Source organism: Plectropomus leopardus, chromosome 3, assembly GCF_008729295.1.
Source record: "Plectropomus leopardus isolate mb chromosome 3, YSFRI_Pleo_2.0, whole genome shotgun sequence".
Classification (NCBI taxonomy): Eukaryota; Metazoa; Chordata; class Actinopteri; order Perciformes; family Serranidae; genus Plectropomus; species Plectropomus leopardus.
The window spans coordinates 7,244,112-7,265,604 of NC_056465.1; the positions used below are offsets into that span (position 1 = coordinate 7,244,112).

Genomic DNA, 21,493 nt, shown 5'->3' on the forward strand with positions numbered 1-21,493 from the left:
TATTATATTACATGACATTATATTATATTATATTACAGTACATCATATTATATCATATTATCTATAATTACAACAATAAAAATAAAAACTTTTTTTTTTTTTTTTACAAACTTCTTCCTATTTTTTTAATCTTATTAAGATGCTTATTGCCTTCTTCCCATGTTTTTGAAAGTAATCAAGCCAATTAGCCCAGGTTTCAAGGGGTTAACCGGAACACAGTTTGAAGCCTTTTTTTCTTTTCTTTTAAATCTATGACAATTCTGGATAAAAAATACATACTTTGTATGCAAATATCTTTTGTCTCAGTGGACAAATCAGCTCATTTTTTTAACATTATTTTTGTGGGCTTTTTGGCCACTGTGGTAAGGACATTGCCTTTGAACATGAGCACCTGATCTACCAGGTGAGCTAGTGTGCACCTAAACAGTTTAGCCTTAAAAGCGACAAACTGAAGAGTGAGTGTGAACTCATCTCGATACTGTGTGGAAGCTAACAGTAAAAGCAGATCAGACAAGTTGGGACCACTAGGGAAACCTTGCTAAGTGGCAACAGAGCCAAGGTCAGGTGAAACCACCTGCGGGTGGTACATATTCATCTGAAATACTCCACATTAGGTAAAATACCTTCTTTCATGTACCAAAGTGGTCTCATTTAAAAAATCTACACCAGTGTCTCTGCTAGCGGGCAGTGACCTCCGGCTTCATCAAGGTATAATTAATGGCATTTATGTCTGAGCTCGCTCAGTCTCAACCTGTGAGCTGTCAGCTGGAGCCGCAGCCTGTCTGATGGTGTTCAGGTCATGACAAGGGACCAGCCAAGTTCAGTATGAACAGGCGGTTCAATCAGGACCCCTGTATCTGTCTCTGGAAGCCACGAGGCATCAGTATTTAACTGCCTGGGACACTTCTGGGTCAGGAGTGTGTGTGTGTGAGCAGGCATGAGAAAGAGGGTGTGTTGAGATGTGAAATTGCAGTTTCAAGTCTCGAGGCCTTTTGCAAGCAGGCTGACAAACTGCATGTACGCGTGTGTTGATCCGGCTCATGAGCCCGAAGCCATTGCTGTCACTAGTCACTTCTCCCAGTGCAGCCACTCAGGCTGGAGGATTGATGTCTGATGCTGCGTGCACTCGCCTCTAACATTTTTTTTTCCAGTCCAGATTGGATTACAGGCGGGTGTTGATCTCCTTCACTCTGCCAATGATCCTTGAGTGTTTCCAATTAATCACATGTTCCTTTCCCCCCAGGTGGTGTGTTCAGAAATGGATGATTTTCTTGTTTAATACAAAAATATTTCCCAAACTATCTGTATCAGTGCACGGATTTGAATGAAGACATGTTTTTTTTTTCTTCTTCTTTAAAATTAAACTGTCTGTATTGAGAAGAGAAAATTTATTCTACAATTCAAACCAGACTGCAGTAACCAAAATGTCTGTATTAGGAGTTCCCATTTTCTGTTGCTGCAGCCACTTTAAATCCTCTCTTACATCCTACAAGCTTCATAATGACATTAAACCTCTCATTAAAGTGGCCGTCCACAGTTCACATAGATTTCATACACACAGTAATACAACTTGCAGATCTGGCATTGTTGTTTTATAAACATTTTATTTATTTGTATATGTTCTAATTATTTTATTTACATGTTTTTTTCTTCCCTTTTTTATGTGGTTTTATTACTTTTGCTTTTTTTTCCTTTTTTCAATTTTTGTGAATTATTTTATGACATTATTGACATTTTGCTTCCTGCATCTTGCATTAGTTGTCATCTTGTTTTAATTATATCCTAATTCTGTCTTGCTTGTGATCAATAATACTGTTTGGCTTTCTGTTGTTGTAGTGCCTTCTAAGTACGTATTTCGAAGCACTGTGAAAACTCGGTTTTCAAAGGTTTATTGTTATTCTTATCATTATTATTATAACCAAAATTGTCATTCATTCGTTTTTTGCCAATCAAAAGTTACAGCCTAATGTTGTCATGTTTAGAGTTGAGTCAGAGTTTGTTACCATCAGTGTTCTGTACCTTTAGAAGCTGTTGTCAGTTTGTCACAGCACAATGCCATGTTGATTATTATTAGACTCTGTATCTTGTGTATTAATATATGCGTTAGCAATGCATATTTATACAGTATATGCGTAAGCAATGTATATGTAGCCATGTATATGCATGTGTCTGTGTGGGTGTATGTACTTGTGTAGGTGAATCTATATTCTGGAGTCATGAACAGTGCACTCACTGTGGAAACACATTTCTACCTTGGGGACAATAACGTCTATTTGTCTCAATAATACACTGTCAGTGTACACATTATTCAGCTACTGTAAAGTAAATCCAATATCTTCTCTGTGATCATAATTGATTGTGTTTGCTCTATGATGATTCCTGTGTTTATCAGTGTTTTGCCTTTTGATTCATTTTAAGGAGTAATGCTGCTGTCATTGTCTTAGTGATATCATTAAAGTGTGTAGTTGCAGAGAAAAAGAAGCAGCCTGCGCAACAGTTCCCACGGCAACATGTACTCAAGGTTAAAGTAGCACTTGTTATGATAATGACCAGCACGCCATGTGAGGTGTTGGAGGAATCTCAATTGTAATGTCACTGAAAACAGGCCAAGTATGAACTACATCTCTTGCACTACCAGGTTTCTACAGACAGAGTGTGTAAAATAAGTGTTTACACTCACAAAAACTTTGAAGTACCAACCAGAGAAAAAGTGTTTGTGTGTGCGTGAGAGAGACGCACCTGTGCCACAGCCACTTGTGTCTGCTGCTGTTGCTGCTGGAGCTGCTGTTGGAGCAGCTGGATCTGGTGGTGGACAGACAGGGGGGCGCCTGGTGGGAGCGTGCCTGATGCAGGGAGCAGCATCCTGGGGCTGGACATCAGCAGGGAGGGCTCCTCTGAAGGCTGATACCAGGGAGAGGAGCAAAAAATGTAGTCAATATTAAGTGACCAAGTATAAGATTTAACAAAAAACACACTGCAGTTTCATAATCTATCATGTAAAACCCTATTTTAAAAACTTTTCACTGAAATTTGTCTGATTTCAAAAAAGTAAAACTAAAACTATCAGATTTCAGCTCCAGAAAGTTGCCAGATTGAGGATGCATATACACACAGGGAGAAAAAAAAAAGAAAGAAGTGACTAATGAATAAATAAATATAATCAGGACAAGCAATAGCATCAATAAAATGCCTTGGAGAACAAGTCATCATCAAAACAAGAATCTGAATTTGAAATGTAGAACTGCTGATTAGTTGCACCAGTGTGGAATGAGCGGTGCTGAGAATGCAGATCAGCGGCACCGAGACGCTTCACGCCGACAATAATGAGCTTTGGGACTCAGTTTCCCGCCATCTAACACTATCAAGCATCCTAATTGTTTTGCGGCTCTAGTAACCAGTCACACAATGTGCCCTCTTCACCATTCAAGCAGTCAAAAATATTTTTCGTCATGCAGACACGGTGCATTAATCACTCCTGCTAGAGTAAAGCATCAGCATTATTTGGTATTTAAGGGTAATAAAGAAACCTAAATTATCAACTACAGGAAGTGGGACGGAGCCACTAAAGTAGGCCTATATCTAACACACCCTGTTGCTCCAAAGTGGACAATCAGATTTGATTTTTTTACCACTTCCTGCCACTGGTTTTGTCCAAAATTGGTGCACTGATCTCGTCTTTGGAGTGGCCCGCAAACAACAAGCAACACTTCTCAGGCTGTCCTCTGAAGCACATTTGGCACTGTTCGGTGTTGGGAAGCCAGACAGGGATCACAATCAATTGGTCAGGTTGGTTGTAAGGAGAAGGGAGGGCCTAAACCCGAGATATAGAAATGTAGATACCTCATTGGCCGCTGCTCTAAATTCGCGTGATGCATCATCAGTGCCCCATATTGGGGGAGGTCAAGAGTCGCTGGTAAACAAATACTTGTGTATTAAGAGATGCAGATTTCACTACAAAATCGTCCGTAACTCGCTTAATTCTGAACCGATTTTCCTGAAATTTGTTATGTTAGAAACATTGGAAAGTGAACATGATAGGGGTGACTTGTTTTAGTTAAATTCAGTTACTGGAGGCAATTGATTAATCAACTCTGTGAGAAAAGAGAATATCTTCTGAAATACCCACAACACTAGGACATGCAGGCTCCGACTTACGAATAAGCAACATACAGGGATGGATTTATTCAAGTACAGTACTGTAGTATAATTTTGAGGCACTGGCACTAAACTTGAGTATTAGCATTTTCTGGTACTTTGAATTTTTTGCAACTGCATTTAATTCCACTTCCTTATCAACTACATTTCAGAAGAATTGCGCATGTTTAATAATAAAGCTGGCAGTTTTAGTTGTAGCAAATTGATTGTAATACAGTGATATAGACATCTGCTGTTGATGCTGCACATTAGACCTCTGATGTACACGCTACATCATGTGTGCAGATTATCACACGTGTAATGCTTGCATGTTGATGATGATGATGATTTTGTGGTGAAATCTGCATCTCTCAATACTAGTGGACCTTGACCTCCCCGATATGGCGCCTGTGCAGATGCATGTCAAACCGGGAACGCGGTATCTATGTTTCTATATCTGTGGCCTAAACCTTCAGCACATGTTAAGCCCCAAAGGCATCTAGTAATTGACAGAGGCTGAGGATCCATCTTTCTCATGAAAGGTTCTGTACGTGACATTTATAGCATTAATATAGCAGCAAAACACTATTTAATATGCAAAGATACAATGGAGTAATGTCGCTCTGAGCAGAGAATAGAGCCACACTACCCATGAGTGTAGTAATCCAAGCTTCTCTGTGGTTTGTTGTGGTGAGGTGGTCCAGCTGTGTGTGCATGTTAGTGCATGTGTGTATCCTAATAGCTTGGTCATTGTTGTCACTCTGCACTGTATTCATATGGCAGTTACCCCTGACATCTGGATGGTGTTGTTGCGGAAGTTTTGCACATATTCTCCAGTTCTCCAAAGGCGGCCCCTGTGGTTATATTCACATCAATATTCCCCTATTATTCAGAATATGACAATATTCTAAATTTGATGCAGGTCATATAAACAGCATATTTTGTTGAAATATTCCCAATTAGGCCGTTTTCCGAATGTAGCATTTTCAGATTGTGGGTTATGGCAGTATTATTTGGGTTTTAATAGCATTATTTGGACATTTATACAGCCAATTCGGAATCTGCGTCTCAACTGTTTTTTATACTACAGTTTTAAGACACAGCGTTTTTATCAGATTACAGTTACTCTGTGCGTTGTCATAGATACGTTGTACACAAACCAACTTGCCAACTGTTTGCAAGGCTGTGTGGCAGAGATGAATGCAAAGGAAAAGCCCACATTTCTGGTGAAAGGGAGACACACACCTGTTCAAACTTTATGAAACATGTGGATTATCAGCAGGTTTTTGGGTATGCACACATTGCAGCACTGAGGTTTTTAAGGTGACGGAGGGAATGAGCGAGACCATGAAGTCCACCACCGGTAAGAAACTGTAAAAAAAAACCAACCTATTTTGATGCAAAGAAGCAAAATAACAAGCGGCTCCCGATGTTCTGCTCCTCCATATTTTGACTTGAAAAACAACGTGTTGGGCCGCGCTAGTTGGAGTATGCAGAGCCCTCACTGTAAACAGGAGTATTGGTGGAATATTCATTTTCATTAGTCATGTAAACAGCTTAGTAGGAATAGTAAATATGTGGATTCACCTCAGGAGATGATTTGAGATGAAGACTAAATAAAAGATTCAGCCTTCTTATGTGCAGTGAATCTACTTATTTACTATCACTGATGTTTCCTGCCATCAGCTACACCATGTCATATGGACTGAGAGTGCTGTGAACAAGGCATGTTCTTTTGAATGAGCTAAGTAGGAATATTGTCTTTTTAGAATAAAGGCTAAAACCAGACTATTTTGTACATGTAAACATACTCATTCTTAACTCTGTCAGCACTGTTGCTGTTGTTTAGCGCTGTTTATGGAGTTAGCACCTTTAGCTGCTACCCACTGCCTCAGCCACCTCCATGCATGTAGAGATCGTGTGCAGAGAACTCATACACCCTAAATTTAGCATTTTTCCCCTTTCATAGATTACAGAAGTTCTTGACCCTATTAACACTGACTAGTTATTTCAAGTGGCTCATGATGAGATCAAATATCGACAAAGTTACATTTGGGAGGAGTAAAGATAACATATGCATCTTGACGAGACAGACGCACTTACACCTTTTCAACATCTGTCGAGCATACTTCTCAAATCATCTCCAGAGGTTTGGGCACATATTTTAAACCCTCTGTAATGCTTTGTAGATTTTCTACTTTTTTCTTTTAAAGGTTTTACTATTGAACAGCAGAAATCATACACTTGACAAGTAGCTAGAGAGAAAGATTCAAACATCACCTGGGCAATTTGCCTAAAGTGTTAATTTGGTATTTCCTTGCTCAAGCAACTGAATGTCAAATCAGAGAGTGGTTCCTCCTGGTGTGTTTTGTGTTAATGTTGTTTTGTTGCTGTTTTCGTCATAAGAAACAGAATTCACCTCGTGATGCAACACAAATCCAATCTAACCTTATTCAACAGACAACAACAGAGTTGATGCAACAACAAGAAACATGGAAATGAGACAGTTCATGAATGTAGATCATATTTTACTGTTGATCCATTTACCGTGGCACAATTGCTTTTAATTAATGAAGAACTAATGTTGGTTAGCTAACAAGTCCTTACTGGACAGTAGTTCATTTTTAAAAAAAGAACTCTTCACTGCTTGCTTTGTACATAATTAGCTTTTACAACTTTAGCTTCATTGGTTTCTGCTGGTGTAACCTGTGCTTCCTCAGACCCACAAGATCTGGTTGCTGGATGTCAAGGATTTTTGGAATGAAACCTATGGCAGCCAAGTTTGAACAATTTTGTGCCTGACTGAATCCAAACTATGTCATGTCACGAACAGAGGACGCAATGTGATTCAAAGTAACTGGAGTGGCGACGCCAAATGACCGTCAGCAAAGAAGTTGACACCTGACTGAATTGAACCTGAACCCACCTTAAGGAACCCGTGCTAAAGGACTTCACCATCTGTCTCTCCTTAAGCACCTTCTGGTGACACACAGACAATGATGCAAATATGCACACACACACGCACACAGTCACACACACCGTGAGAGGAATGAATGACTGATGGCCTGTCTGCGCAGGATCTTTTAGGTTAATGAGAGGAAATTATCCAAGCTGACAGGTTGTTTGGTGCCATCACATAATGAATAGCAAGGCAGACAGCTAACTTTGGGTGTGTGCGTGTTAAAGAGAGAATTTGACATCCCAGAAACATGTCAGATGACAAAAAATGAGCCCACTTTCTCACAAAGTGCCTCTTTAAGAACAGACACATCATTCAGCTTTTTTTTACACAAGCAGACACGTGAAGTGATGCCCAGCCTGCTGAGTTAGGATGTTAAACAAGACTGCTGCTTTCATTTTGAAACACGGGGGTTCAGTGACTGGAAGAGTAAATAAGATGATTCAGCAGTCAAACTAACAGAGAGGTTGAATGGTGACATATTTGGCTTTAAAGCACTGTGGACACAGGGAACTGTTCTCAATTACAGAGAAAAGGGAAAGAAACAGGCTATCAGCAGCAGAAGAATATGATACAATCTAGATGGAAAAGACATTCAGCTCTAATATACATTTAAGCAGTCATCTGCAACATCATCCTATAAAAACCATCTACTTAGGATTCTCTCCCACCAGTTCTTGTAACAATGGCAATTCAACCAATAACCGCTTATGGATTCGGTATTCAGGTGAACGCACACAAAAGATCATTTTATTCCAAGGTGGAAGACAAAGCATTCGTGACCATGCTGTGGCTTTCTGCACAATAATACACCTTAAATCACAAATTTATGGACATTTTTAAACCTGGACCTTTTTTCCCCATGCTTTTTGTGTCCAAGTAATTAATGGAAACAACTTTTTTTTTTTAAACTGGTCCAGTATTGGCAGCCAGGCTGCAATGTAACCACTCAGGGCATGTTCGCATCATCAGTTTACATCTACTAAAAAACAGCGTCTTAAATGTCCAAAATTGGGAAAACAATGAGCTTCCTTACCCTTTAAGCAGAAGACAATGTGTGATTGACGTGCTAATGTGTGCAGACGCAAATGTTTTATGTCACGCTAGAGGTGGACAATGGTGTGTTAAATGTCATGCCTGTCATGCCTCCTTTGACTGCAGTGTATGATCACATGCAGGAGCAGAATGATGCCGCTGTAGGTTGGTTCTGGGTAAAAGTGCAGGGGTGGTACCAAGGTGGAATTTGCTGCGGCCCAATAGCACAATCTCTTCATGAAAACGGCTTGAAAGTGTCACTAAAAGCCTGGTTACACTTAAAAGAGGTAGTTTGTATAACATGCTGTTTGATTATGTCGGAAATCAAAAGTGTTTAAAGTTGTTCCAAACAGCCACAGTTGAAGGTGGAGTGAGGAACCAGCTAAAATGCGCAGATACTTTCCGACAGTCTGTACTGGAAGGCACTCATAGCGTTGCACTCACTTGCAAGAATGAAAAAAGACTGCTACAGAGACGAGTTCAAACTCAGGTCATCTCCATACAGCTGGCCAGTCACTGTGTGAAGTGCGAATGAATGTTGGATTGTCAAGGCCGGAAAGTTACGGAAATGGTCAGACAGCACCAAACAACAAAGAGCAGAATTGGAATACAAGCTGATAATGAAATCCTAAAATCTGCAGCTGAAGACTCACAGACACATCACAGAGGTCTGGAACCAGGCAGGTAAAACCCAACCAGAGGGAGACTGAAATTTGGGCTTTAAGAAAGCAACTAAAAAATAGACGGAGTCGATGAAATAGCGAGCTAGAGGTGAACATTCCCCTTCTGGGCCAAACAGAATATTTTACTGGAATATGTCACCTTGTTTTGACCTGTAATTACACTGTCCCCTTCAGCCAATCACTGTAATTTAAAAAATACCACAAAATGCTCCCAAAAAGCTAAGAAGATTGGATGGCAAATTATTCTCAGGGACTGCACGATGCCTGGAGTGCCTCCTCAAAAAACAGATGACGGAGCCAGAAAGGGTTGCGGCTCATGAAAAAAAAAAAAAGTCTTAAGGGATGTTTAAGAGGGCCGGAAAATTTGGGTGTCTGAGGCATTCAGTAGATGAAGATTCTTATGAAACACCACATTTTTTATGAGCATGAATATTTGAAAAATTCCAATATTAAAAATAGTGTGATGAGATAAATCATTTTTCAAAGTTAGTTTAACCTTTGAAACCTGGACAAATTGGCTTGATTTCTTTCATTAAAGGAGGGTGACGAGCAACGAAACAAAAATGTACCCCAAGTTATCAAGAAATTAGTAAAAAGCATCAAGAAATTAACCTGAAAATGTGCAAAAAATAAAGTTTAAGTAAAAGTAAAAAACAACAAAACAAAAACATTTCCCCAGAAATTGCTAAAAAAAAGTAAATAAATATATAAATAAAATAACATTATTTTTTCCTGTAACATAATTTTAACTGGATAACTAATAAAATTATAAATATAATTTTCTGGACATTTGTCCTCCTGTTTTTGATCATATTTAATAATCCCCAGCTAATTTTTAAATCATTTCCATATGACTTTATAATTATCCATTTTTTTTTTTCAAATTTGAAGACATTTTTTTGCAAATTTGCCAATAATGTTTTTTTCCCGTGTTTCTGAGATAAATCAAACTAATTTTCTCAAGTTTCAGCGATTTAAATGCTAGTGAAAGGAATCTGAGTGCAGCACAAGAAAAGTGATGTCGATCCTGGTGTTTAAGGGTTAAGATTGAGATTTCATGCAGGACAGATGACTGAGTAAATTAACTTAGATGATGGATGGATGGATGACAATGATCTGCAGTGCCCAATTTCCTAATCACACACACACACACACACACGCACACGCACACGCACACACACACACACACACACACACACACACACAGCTGCTTGCTGAATGAAGACTTGTATATTCAAACATTGTTTTAGCCTCTCTAGCCTCTTAACTTGTTTACCGTGGTCAAAGCCAATTACAGAAGATAGCAGAGTGGAATACGCAAACTGAGCAGGGAGTTAGAGAAGATGGAGTAAAACAGCCAACGAGTGGAATTCCTCATGATAACTGCTCGAGTCTGGCCTGCCGGAGGGAAACTCACGCTCTTACCATCTAATTCCCACGTATGCACATGCTTATACAGGCTCTTAGCAGGCAGCCGGAGTCCTCCTTTATCTTTTAGCCTCTTGTTCTACTCGCTGAGTAACAGAGAGAGGCGAGGAAGAAAGCCAGGCAAGAAAGAGAGGGTTTAAGACGGAAAGGTGGAAGCGAGACAGAGACAAAACTAAAGATAGATGACATGAGATAAAGGAAGTCTTTATTTCTCTTCCTCCAGCTGTGATTACATGAGCTGCTCTCTGTCTGTCAGACTGTCCCCCCTCCCACGCGCACACTAACACACCTACACACACACACACACACACACACACACACACACACACACACACACACACACACACACACAGGCAATAAAACATTGAGAGGTTGGACAGGGTCTGGCATCCTTCATTGCTGACAGCCTGGGCTGCAGATTTACAACTTTATCAAGGGCTCTTGAGAAAAAGCCTGCGAGATCACTCTACTGTGACTCTGCCTGTAAAATCAGACCGCACCATCAACTGTAACAGTTATTATATAGCAGTAGTAAAAGTCCTAGAGAGGATTTTGTGAATACATTAAGCTACACTCTAAAGTTTCTGCGATTTAATCCCTTAAGAGAATAGTCCTACACCATGTTTGACTCTATGACAGTATCTTATGCTTAATAAAGAATAGGACTGTAGCAGTTCGTGTATTTGTGCCAAATCATCACGGTCCAGGAGTCATAGTCCAGTACAGGACACCACATGCAGAATAAAGGGTGATTACAGACACAGTGTTCCTATAGTTTCAGGCAAGTTAGATTTCAGTTCTTTAAGTCTTTTTTTTTTGCCACTGGGGATTAAATTTAGGAGCAACATTATGATAACCAAAATTGAAGGGAAGAAAAAAACTGAACTGAAATAAATTACTCAGGGTTAGAGTTTTTTTTTCAAGTTAAAAAGTCAGATGATGTTGGGGAAGAAAACAAGACAAGACAAAACAAAGCAAACTTTTCTTCTTATATCTTGATCTGTGTTAACAATATTATGAGAGGCATTTAGTAAATCATTTTTAAAAATAGATATCTTTTTTTTGAGATTTTAGAACGCAGTATCTGATAAAAAAATCATATTATCCTACTTACAACGTTTTAGCATTTTTAAGATAAAAAAAAAAAATGATTTAAGACATTTTATGCCAATAAAGGCCTTACTTTTAGATGGGTTAATTTAATGCCTTTTAAAAATGTTTTAAGGATCCGTGGAAACCCTGAAGTAAGTCTCACACTCATTATTTATTTGTGGCTGCCACATCTGCTGCCAGTGAAACTTAAGCATTCATTGCTCTGGGTCTAAACGTTTGCTTTTACCCATGTTAACAGTAGCTGCTGCTCTTTGCTATTGATCTGATCTGCTCTGATCAGGTCAGATCGACTGATCAGTTAGCAACCTCCCAACTCAACAAAGTGCCCATTAAGCATTCCACCCTCACTGCATTCATGAACCTAACACACATAGGTTCTAACTATGCAGGAAACACTGACAGCAGAATACAGAGACTGATGACTGTAATGTGGAACCGACATTCACAAACACTACTTTGCCCGCAAACTTTAAGCCATGTGTCATAAGCAACACATGCTCAGGTTAGTACAATAAGCAATCCAAAAAAATCCAAAACATGTATATGAAACTTTCTTTAATCAGGTATTTTCATTGAGGTCAAAATATCCTGTCAACCGTCACCAGAAACTTTTCTTAATGTTGAGGGGTGGATTTTTATATAATTCAAGCAATGGTATACTCACTTTGAGCAGATTTTGGCATGGTCTTAAAAATCAATTTTAATCAAATTTAAAGGAAGTCAAAGCATCTCTTTGGTTTAGGATTTTTCTGTGTGAATTGGCTCTCTGGTCAAGGTAAGACAAATTTTCACCATTCCACTCCATAGTCACTAACATGCAGTTGGGTGACCTTTCACTTTCACATCTTTTCTAAAAAAGAATGCATGGTCTAGAGGCTGGACTCAGAGCTTGTTAATGGATATCTGCATCTGTGAGACAAATTTGAGGATTTCTGTGCCCTGGTATTATCTTAGCTGCCTCTGATGCTCTTTCACCTCACCCAAGTTATTCTAAATGCCATTCTTGTTTCCTTAGCTCATGGTTGCTTCATTAATTATAATGATGTCATAAAGTCACAAAGGTGGTTTCACTGATTTGCATTTCCATGAAAATTAAAGCTGTGGTTACTGTTGGTTGTCCTCTGCAGTCAGAGCAGCGTAGGACTCTAGGTGTCAAATCAGTGACTCAACAAGAATGCCAGGTGAATGCAATGAATAAGACACTAAGATAACGAACAGCAGATCAGTTGGAGGTCAGAACTGAACCGCTAAGCTAAGGGTCCTGACAGTCGGCTGTCGGCCAAGGTCGGGCTGTCAGTGAGCAACTGTCACCCTTATTTTTGCAGTGTTTCTCTCACTTCGGCACTATTTGGGCCTTGTTGGCTAAACTCCCCCTGGCTCCCCTGTAATTTGCACCCTGCATCACACCAACCAACCAAAGACACCATTTCCAAGAAGAGAGGGTGAATGAATCAGATCACTGAACTCGATCAGAGAAATATTCATTCAAATATCATTTTCACATGATCCTTGGTTACAAAGAAATCTGCTGACACTGTGTCCTAACTGAATGCCACTTGATGGAGCATCAATGACTACAACAGTTTGATTATATTGTTTTTCTATTGGAATGTCCCAACTGTCCATGCCACACCGCTTTGAGCAGAACTTTTTTCAGACGCCCCATTTCAATGTAGTCCTGTTGGGGCAGGTGGCTGGAGGGAGAGTTGGATATTTCATTTCCATGGTCAGTTTCTTTCTTTTTTGCCTTTTCTTTAAAAAAAAAGTATGGTAATTTTCTCTTACTTTTTCTGAGTCTTTTTGTAATTTTTGGGTGATTTCGTCTTTCGGTGCTCATTGCCTTTTCAGGCCAGAGAAAACAAGCCAATTTGCTCAGGTTTCTAAGGGTTAAACAGTCAAGATAAATACAACAATCATGCACTGATGGCACAGCCATCAGGGGCGAATAGTAGTATCTTACCCAAGGATACTTCTACATTTTGACTGGAGGAGTCAGGGATCGACCGCCAGCCGTCCGTTTAGTGGATGATCCACTCTATCTCCTGAGCCACACCGCCCCCATGAAATAGTATGACAGCAACAACAGGGACATCTATACTCATGATAATATTATTGTGAATATGAACAATAAGGGCGTAAGTACTCGCCCATCTTTGTAGTATTTACATCTCCAGTATGGCGTCTCTAAGCGCACAGCTGATAACAGCATTTTTTGTTTACATGCCATAACAGAGATCAGCATTTAACAGATTCAGTGTCATTCAGCTGCACAGGAATGCCCAGCTGGCCTTTACTTAAGATGAAGAAGCAAAATCAGAATAAAACTGAGCACAGTTATGAAGCCAAGATTCCTCTAACCCCCCTGCTGTGTATGAAGATACTCTGGCAACTTAACTTAGACTAAAGACTAAACATTTAACTCTACAAGTCTATGCTTGTTTAACTGCAGTCTTTCTTTTCACTTATTCTTGATTCAAAGATGAATCAAATGGCATTTCACATCTCTAATAAGATGTAATTTGTGTTGGAGAAGGACTGAACAACACTCAGTAAGTCTTCTAGTTTGTTGCTCTGTTTTTAAGGGTGTTAACAGCCCATTTTGTTATATCTGTAAAAGCTGCAATGTATCCCAGAGTTAACAGCTGAACAGATTTGGGAGGTCAAACTTTAAAAGATGTTCATAACTCTGGGTTTCAGTAGAGAAATGGAGTGGCACATGATTGCCTAAATCTTCTATGAGAAATGTCTGCACAGAATACTCAAACATTTCCGGCAAAAGATATTGAATGTCAGCACAAAATGCAGGCTAATGGAGCGGAAAGTCAGGCGATAGAGGCATAGAGAGAGGGGGGAGATGTGTGGAAGTAAAAGTGTGTATGATCATTTGAGCCAGTGTATAACTTGTTGGACCAGTCCTGTAAAACATCTAGGTTGACTTTTATAATTAAAAAAACAAAAAAAAATTCAGGCTGAATCCAATCTGGAAAGAAAAAAATCAGTATTTGACTAATTATCTCCCCTTCTGTTCCTGAGTTGTCTATCTATCTATCTATCTATGTATCTATCTATCCATCATTTTATTATCGTTGTTTTTAACTTTTTTTTTAACCTTCTTGCTTTTCTTTTCTATTGGCTCAATTTGTTGTTACTTGTAACTTCTTCCCATGTTTTTCTTTTAAGGACATCATGCAAATTTGCTCAGGTTCCAAAGGGTTAAAGCCTCCTTGATAAATCAAAGATCAAGGTCAGCGTGACCTCGGTGACCTTGATCTTTGATATCTCAAGAACCAAATTCTGATCAGTCTATCTTCACGTCCAAGTGGACGTTCATGCTAAATGTGAAGAAACCCCCTTTAAGCCTTCTTCAGATATCCAGTTTATGAAAGTGCGACAGACGAGAAATCACACTAGCCTCAACCCTTTAACCACCAGAATCTGATGGGTTCATTGTTGTGTACAAGTGGCCTTTTGACCTTTTCATCTCTTGAGATGACGAGTTCACGAGAAAGTGATGAATAGACGGATGGATAACCCAAAAACGTAATGCTTCTGGCAACAGCAATCACCAGCGCAGAGGCTTACAATTGGATAGAAAAACACAAGAATGAGGAATGCTAAAATGCTAAGGTCTGCGCTAAAATGTTATGGTCTGCATCATGAAAACACTTTTTGGCTTCTGGCCTTATGACTCCTCGCTGGATGGCAGCCTGAGGGTGTACAACAACTTCACAAGTCCACACATACACATGCAAACAACTTTCTTCAAAACCAAATTGTCACACTGCAGGGCTATCAAGAGAAGTAACCACAGCAGGGAAAAAAAACAAACCTTGGACCTGGTCTCTCCAGTATAAATGGGTCAAGCGATATTCTCACACAAACCCACTGAGTTTACAGTCAGTGAAAAGTTGAGAGGCTGCATTTTTATTGCCTGCTTGAATGTGAAGAGTATTGGAAAGATAAGTCTCTGTCCTGCAAAGGCTGCTGAGGAGACAACCAGTGAGAGAGTGTGAATGTGTGTGTCCCTGAGGCGCACAGGGCGGAAGCGAAGGCTGAGGAGAAGTGGATGTTGTTGTTAGCTGTGGGTACAAGGATGGAGAGTAGAGAGAGACTCAGGCCATAACTACCAGTCTACTTAAAAAGATCCTCTCCAGACATGATTTAAATCATGTAAAAATCATCTGCTTTGCATACCATATTCTGCCTGATGTGGGTTTTCCACATTGTTCTCCCTCATTAGAGTCTATGAATATGTGTTGAACAAAACATGTCTCCTCTTCACTGGAAATGTAATTGCCTCCAGTCTATGTGCACTGGGGCACATTTAAATATCTTCCATGCTTAACTTCCTAATGTTAACCCTTTGAAACCTGGAGAGACATCACTTTTCTTTTGCTGCTTTCAGATGCATTTCACAAGTATTTAAATCTTTGAAAACCTAAGCCAACTGCCGCGACTTTAAAAAATATGCGATGAAAGGTAGTGAGCATCTTGGAAAGAAATGTTCCACAAACTAAGAAAAAGGGGAAAAAAATTGAGAAAAATGTATAGAGAAAAACAAAAAAAGACCTATGGAAAACCTTATTTATAGCTAATAAGCACACTTACATGTTTAAAATTATGTTACAGAATAATGATATATTTTATATTGTTATAATTTTAGGTTATTTCTTTTTTATCTTCAGGGAATTTTATTTTTTTTCTAATTTCTTGCTAATTTTTTTGTCATCCTTCTTTTGTTGCCTTCTTCACACTTTTTTAAGAATATTTTTGAGGTTTGAGCCTTTCTACATGGGGCTGCTCTACCTGGTGAGCTTCTAGGCACCCCCTTCCCATGCTTTTGAAAGAAATCAAGCCACTTTGCTCAGGTTAAGGGTTAATCTTCCTGGCACTGCTGCATCTTTTCAAAATTGATGGCTTCTTGAGTTGCATCTACAGATCCATTTCCAAGTAACAGTAAAGCTGTGATTTCTACCATTTCATGTTTAACTCAGCATCCTCCTTACACCTTCCTACACAAGTCTTCATCATCACACCTTTGTCCTGAGGCCAGGTGAGTAATCACATGTGTGAAAGTGGCATTCAGGATGACTACAGTCTCACTGGATAAAAGCAGGGACTAGCTACACTTTAACAGCGCGGAACAGACATTCATACCTCGGCACTAACACTCTGTAGTGCACTGTGCTCATGGTTGGAGGTGGTTTTATTGCGATGCAGTGCATCTCTTGAATTTTAAGTGGTCAATTTTCTGTTTGCATTCCAACTGCTCAAACACTAACGCATTCACATCGATCCAATTAAATAAATTGTTTATTTTACAAAAAAGAGCATCACCAATTTGTAAAACATAACAACTGAAAAATTAAAAAATAATAATGAATACAACCGAATCCTGTGCAGCAGCACTTGCCAATTTGGGTGAGAAGCAAAGCAAAAAGAGGAGTTAACACCTGTTCCATCATTACTGCTTCTTTTACCAGCAACTGAACACTGAAAGCACTGTCATGATCAGTTTAAAGAAATGATAAAAATGCATTTTTCAAGAGAATGAACCAGGTTGCAGCATTCATTTTACCCCAACATCTGCTCTTTGTAATGTGACTGAAAGTTTGACTGAATGATTGAATAACTTGAGCTGCATGAACTGATCGTGAGACAACAGCACAGACGTGTAAAAGGTCCTGCAGGAGAAAGACCCCCACACGAGCAAAACAGGTCTTTCACTCTTTTGCTTCAGTTTCATTTATGTGTGAAACAAAATCTTCAGCTGCAGGTTCAAAGACTGGACTTTAATATTTATGAAGACTGGCTGTCTGACAGACAGAGCCACACTGACATCACACTAAATAAAACAACAAAGTGAACCTGACATATAGATTCAATTTTCTTGAAATCTGCTGTTGTGATTAAAAATAGTTTAACCCTTTGAAAACTGAGCAAACTGGCAGCATTTATTTAAAAAAAACAGTTATAGAAAATTACCTGAAAATTAGCGACAACCCCCCAAAAAGAAAAGTAAAAGAAAGAACAGAAACAGAAAATGACTTGAAACTAGTGCTAAAAACATAAAATAAATATACATAAAATTTTTTTAAAAAACATATTTTTCTTACCTAATTTTAAACATATAATTTTGATAATTACAAATATAATTTTCTTGATATTTTCCTCAGTTATTTGATCATTTTCTGACAATTCTCTCTCTCTTTTTTGGTTGATTTTCAGGCCATTTTCTTGCCACCTTTAAATTTACAGGATGTTTCATGTCAAGTTGCTGATTGCCCTTTTTCCATTATTTTTGAAAGAAATAAACCCAATTTGCTCGGGTTTCAAAGGTTTAAATACTTGTTGGAGGCGTCTGAACACAGCACAAAAACACTGATATTAATCCAGGTTTCAAAAGGGTCAAAGTATCACAAATTCTCAGTGCTATGTGATTTCTAACTCATTTTGTGCTGCAAATGAGTTTTTCTGCATTAACTTTGTAGAGACAAATGATTTATCAATAGTTGCACAGCTGGATGCAAAAAGAGAAAAAGAGAAAAATTCAAATGAAGCCCCACCAACCAGTACAGATACAAATCCTAATGATCTTCGGTGATTACTGTCAGCCTCAAACAGAGACCACACATCATCATGAAACCAAATAGTGGGAGGTGGCAGGTAAGGGGTTAATATTTTTCTGTATTTTAAAGCTGTAGATTGAAACTTTTATAAAAAGCAGCCACAACAGCCAATCAGAGCCGTGGAGTCTCTAACACAGCTCGGTGTTTACAGGGGTTATTGTTTATTTATTGGTTATTTAATATTTATTTCTTCCTTTTTATCTTCCTCTTTTTTCTGTAAATAATAATGAAAAATCACAGATATTTAACTTTGAGTATGTGGATGTATGTGTATATTTAATAAATTAAAGTATAGGTTTAAATGGATAAGGAAGCTGGTTGATTAAAATTCAGTGACTTATGGAGAAATGGTGGGATTAAATACATTTTTAATTGTTCTCACTCCGACTACCTGAATATGTAAACCAAGTCATCATGTATTGTACTATTTCTTTTGCCTTATTTTTTTCACTGTCAGTCATTATTACTTTTTTCCCTTTCTTTGTTTCTTTCTTTCTTTCTTTCTTTCTTATGTGATGTTGTTTTTTAATTCTTTCACCCATCTTTTAATTTTATTTATTTATTTCAATATGTATTTTGTCTTTTAATTTAAGCCTCTAATTTACCTTTTTACTTGCTTATTAGTATTGTTATTATTATCAGTATTCTGTGTGTTCTACTGCATTTTTGTTACCGTGTTTATCTAATATGTCTCTGCCCCGAATTCCTTTCTTTTTTCAGCCTTCATTCTTGTCTGCCGTTTGTCGGCATTAGTGACAACATTGTTTAATCAACTCTGGGGTTTACAGCTTCTGCTTTGCCTTGTTTGTCAAAGTACTTTGTAACTGTGTTTTTAGAAGTGCTATATAAATAAAGTTATTATTATTATTATGAAATATATTTTAATGCACTATTGCTGTTGGCTGTGAAATGAGAAAGTTTCTGACCAAGCTGCAATTTTGGAAACAGTCCAGTAAAAACGAACGTTCTCATTTTACAACTCAACAGTACACTAAAATATGTTTCTGAAAACACTGGAGGTGAGAAATGGGCAATGCAGTAACAGAATCTTGATTCATATTCGATCAGCACTGCCTAGTTTAACAGTTTGACCGCGGTTCACCAGCTTTGGTTGACATGACTGACAGCTGTGGTAGAGACTCCTCAGCTCAGATTGTTTGTTTTCCTTCGGCTGTGGTGGAGTCTGAGCTGTGACGCTTTAAATAGCATTTAAAGCATTACGAGGAGGAGGAATATGATTTTTTTTTTCGTAGACTGTCTGTCTCATGTAATACTGTGTGGATGTAGTGACAGTTTCAGCTGTCTGACAAAAAGTTGTTTTTATAAAAATTTCCAACTGTAGCTTCAGTGATGGTGTGGTCTGAGTGTGTAAATATAAATATAGATAAAAACAATAATTGAAACACGCTTTAATTTCTTAATAATTTCAAAAATGTTTCCTGAAAAGAATTATGTAATTTGCCACAAATTATATGGAAAATAGAAATGTCCTTGAAAGTAAAAGTAAATAATACAATAATCAATTAAGAAAAAAGTTAATTTTACCAATAACTGATTAAGGAAAATGCTCATGATTTGCAACCCTAATTTGTACCTAAGTTAATGTTCATTTATTATTAATCTATTACAGTTAATATACTGTTTGTTTGACATACTGTATGCTGTATTTTCTAATTGTTTAAAGAAAAAAAATCACATTTTAGCATGTTCAGCTGACCTGCTGTGAACTGACTAAATCACTCTCAGGCTTACGTTTGCACTCAATTTGAAGTAATTAATTAGAAAAAGAAAAAAGAAAGAGTCTCTAGTTTCCCGACAGTGAGTGCCAATTTAAATGGTTCTTTTAGAAAAAATAATTTGAAATTTTAAGTGATTTATCAGGAAACAAATGTTCGATTGAAATGGTTTGCAAATCCTCAGTACTTCAGACTCTGATGAAGCTCAAGGGCAAAAAACCCCAAAAACAAGGACATCCAAACTTTTAAATGAGCTCTGTGACTTTCCAACAAGAAATGTTAACAGTCACTTCAAACAGAGGACCTCTGACCTCTCGGGCCCCTGGGCCCTGTACCCCGTAAGCTCACTCACTAATCCGTCCATGTTAGGTCGTACTAACCCAAATCAACCGAGGCACACTAATGATGGCAGGAGAGAGACAGAGAGACAGAGAGAGGGAGAGAGAGAGAGTGGGAGTGCTGCCTGTAGCGCTCCACTCGTGGTTCAGAGTGTTTACACCTGCCTGACAGCATCTGAAAGTGGGCCAGAGGAAAAACCTCGATCAAAGCCTTTGTTGTTCAGCCTCACATTAAAGCACATCTGAACACACACACACACACACACACACACACACACACACACACACACACTCTCTCTGTCTCATTCACACACAAAGAAAACAGCTCCTACTTAAACTCTTGCACTGATCTCCTGCTTTTGAACTTATAAACACAAGATTGATGTAAGAGACAGGGATTCTGTTTTCTGTTTTGAAATCATCCAACATCCTGTTTCGTGCACAGTTTGATCTTTCACTTGTTTTTCCACTGTTCTGCACAGCACTCATTTTTACAAAAATCATCGACGAGCGTCTGTCTCTTGCCAAAAAACAAGTGCAGCCTCTTGAAATGTGTAAAAAGCAGTTATCTCCAAACTGTGACTTTTACCTTTCCAATTTGTCTTGTGGTAACACTCTCTCTGATACCACAGGCGAGCCTTTTAAAAGTAAAGCATCCTGACTCAACCTCATGGCCACAAAGCCCAAGGTAGGATTGATGTGTGCTCTCCGAGTCCTGCGGGATCGTTTGAACGTGGGGCGCTGGGGGATTTGTCAGTCTAACGGGAGCTGACAGGAAGAGAATGAACTTTAACACTCACAGGCTGCTTTCCCTTTCATGAGCTTCCAGGGAAACCCTGTAGTGAATCAAATCCCTCCGCTCGGGAAAACACACACACACAGGGTTGTGTAATAAAAATGCATACACATGGGCACTGAAGGCACGCGGGCGCACACACATCACATCATATTCAATGTTACCCTCCCACACTTATCTCTGAAAAATCCCATTTCATCTGTCAAGCTGTTAGGAGTGACAAATGTGTCAAATTAAGAAAAAATGAAAAAAATACATATAGCTCATGAATGTGCGAAAGCAGCTATACACACTGTGTAACACATACACACACTTCCTCCAATGACCTGAGAATAGAGGTCGTTGCTGGGAGCTCGTTGTTTCAGTGATTTCACGCTGTGTTGCTTTCAATCAGGGGCTGTAATGAAAGGTCTCATAACTCTAACGTTAATGGGACCCAAGGACTGTTAAACAGCTGAATAGCTTGGTTTTGTAACTCCGAGTTAGGGCCCAAAGTGGCTCTCAAAGTCCTGCTCGGGTGAGTCTCCACCCACTGAGTGAACAGGTATGTGTCAGAGCGCTCGGAGCCTAAGGCAACAAAACGCTCTCATTTGGGTCCTTATGAAAAGTTTGATAAACTTGACTGTTGCCTAACAGCCTGTC

At 38.8% G+C, this 21,493-nt stretch overlaps 1 protein-coding gene across 2 annotated transcripts in view; it reads right to left on the reverse strand.

The window, feature by feature from the left end:
* The window catches only part of LOC121963630 (carboxyl-terminal PDZ ligand of neuronal nitric oxide synthase protein-like), a 242,336-nt gene that overhangs the window by 61,619 nt on the left and 159,224 nt on the right, over positions 1–21,493 (reverse strand). For both annotated transcript variants that reach the window (XM_042513916.1, XM_042513910.1), the window contains exon 8: positions 2,740–2,901. In XM_042513916.1, the coding sequence (XP_042369850.1) occupies positions 2,740–2,901 (162 nt within the window). The remainder of the gene's footprint in view (positions 1–2,739; positions 2,902–21,493) is intronic.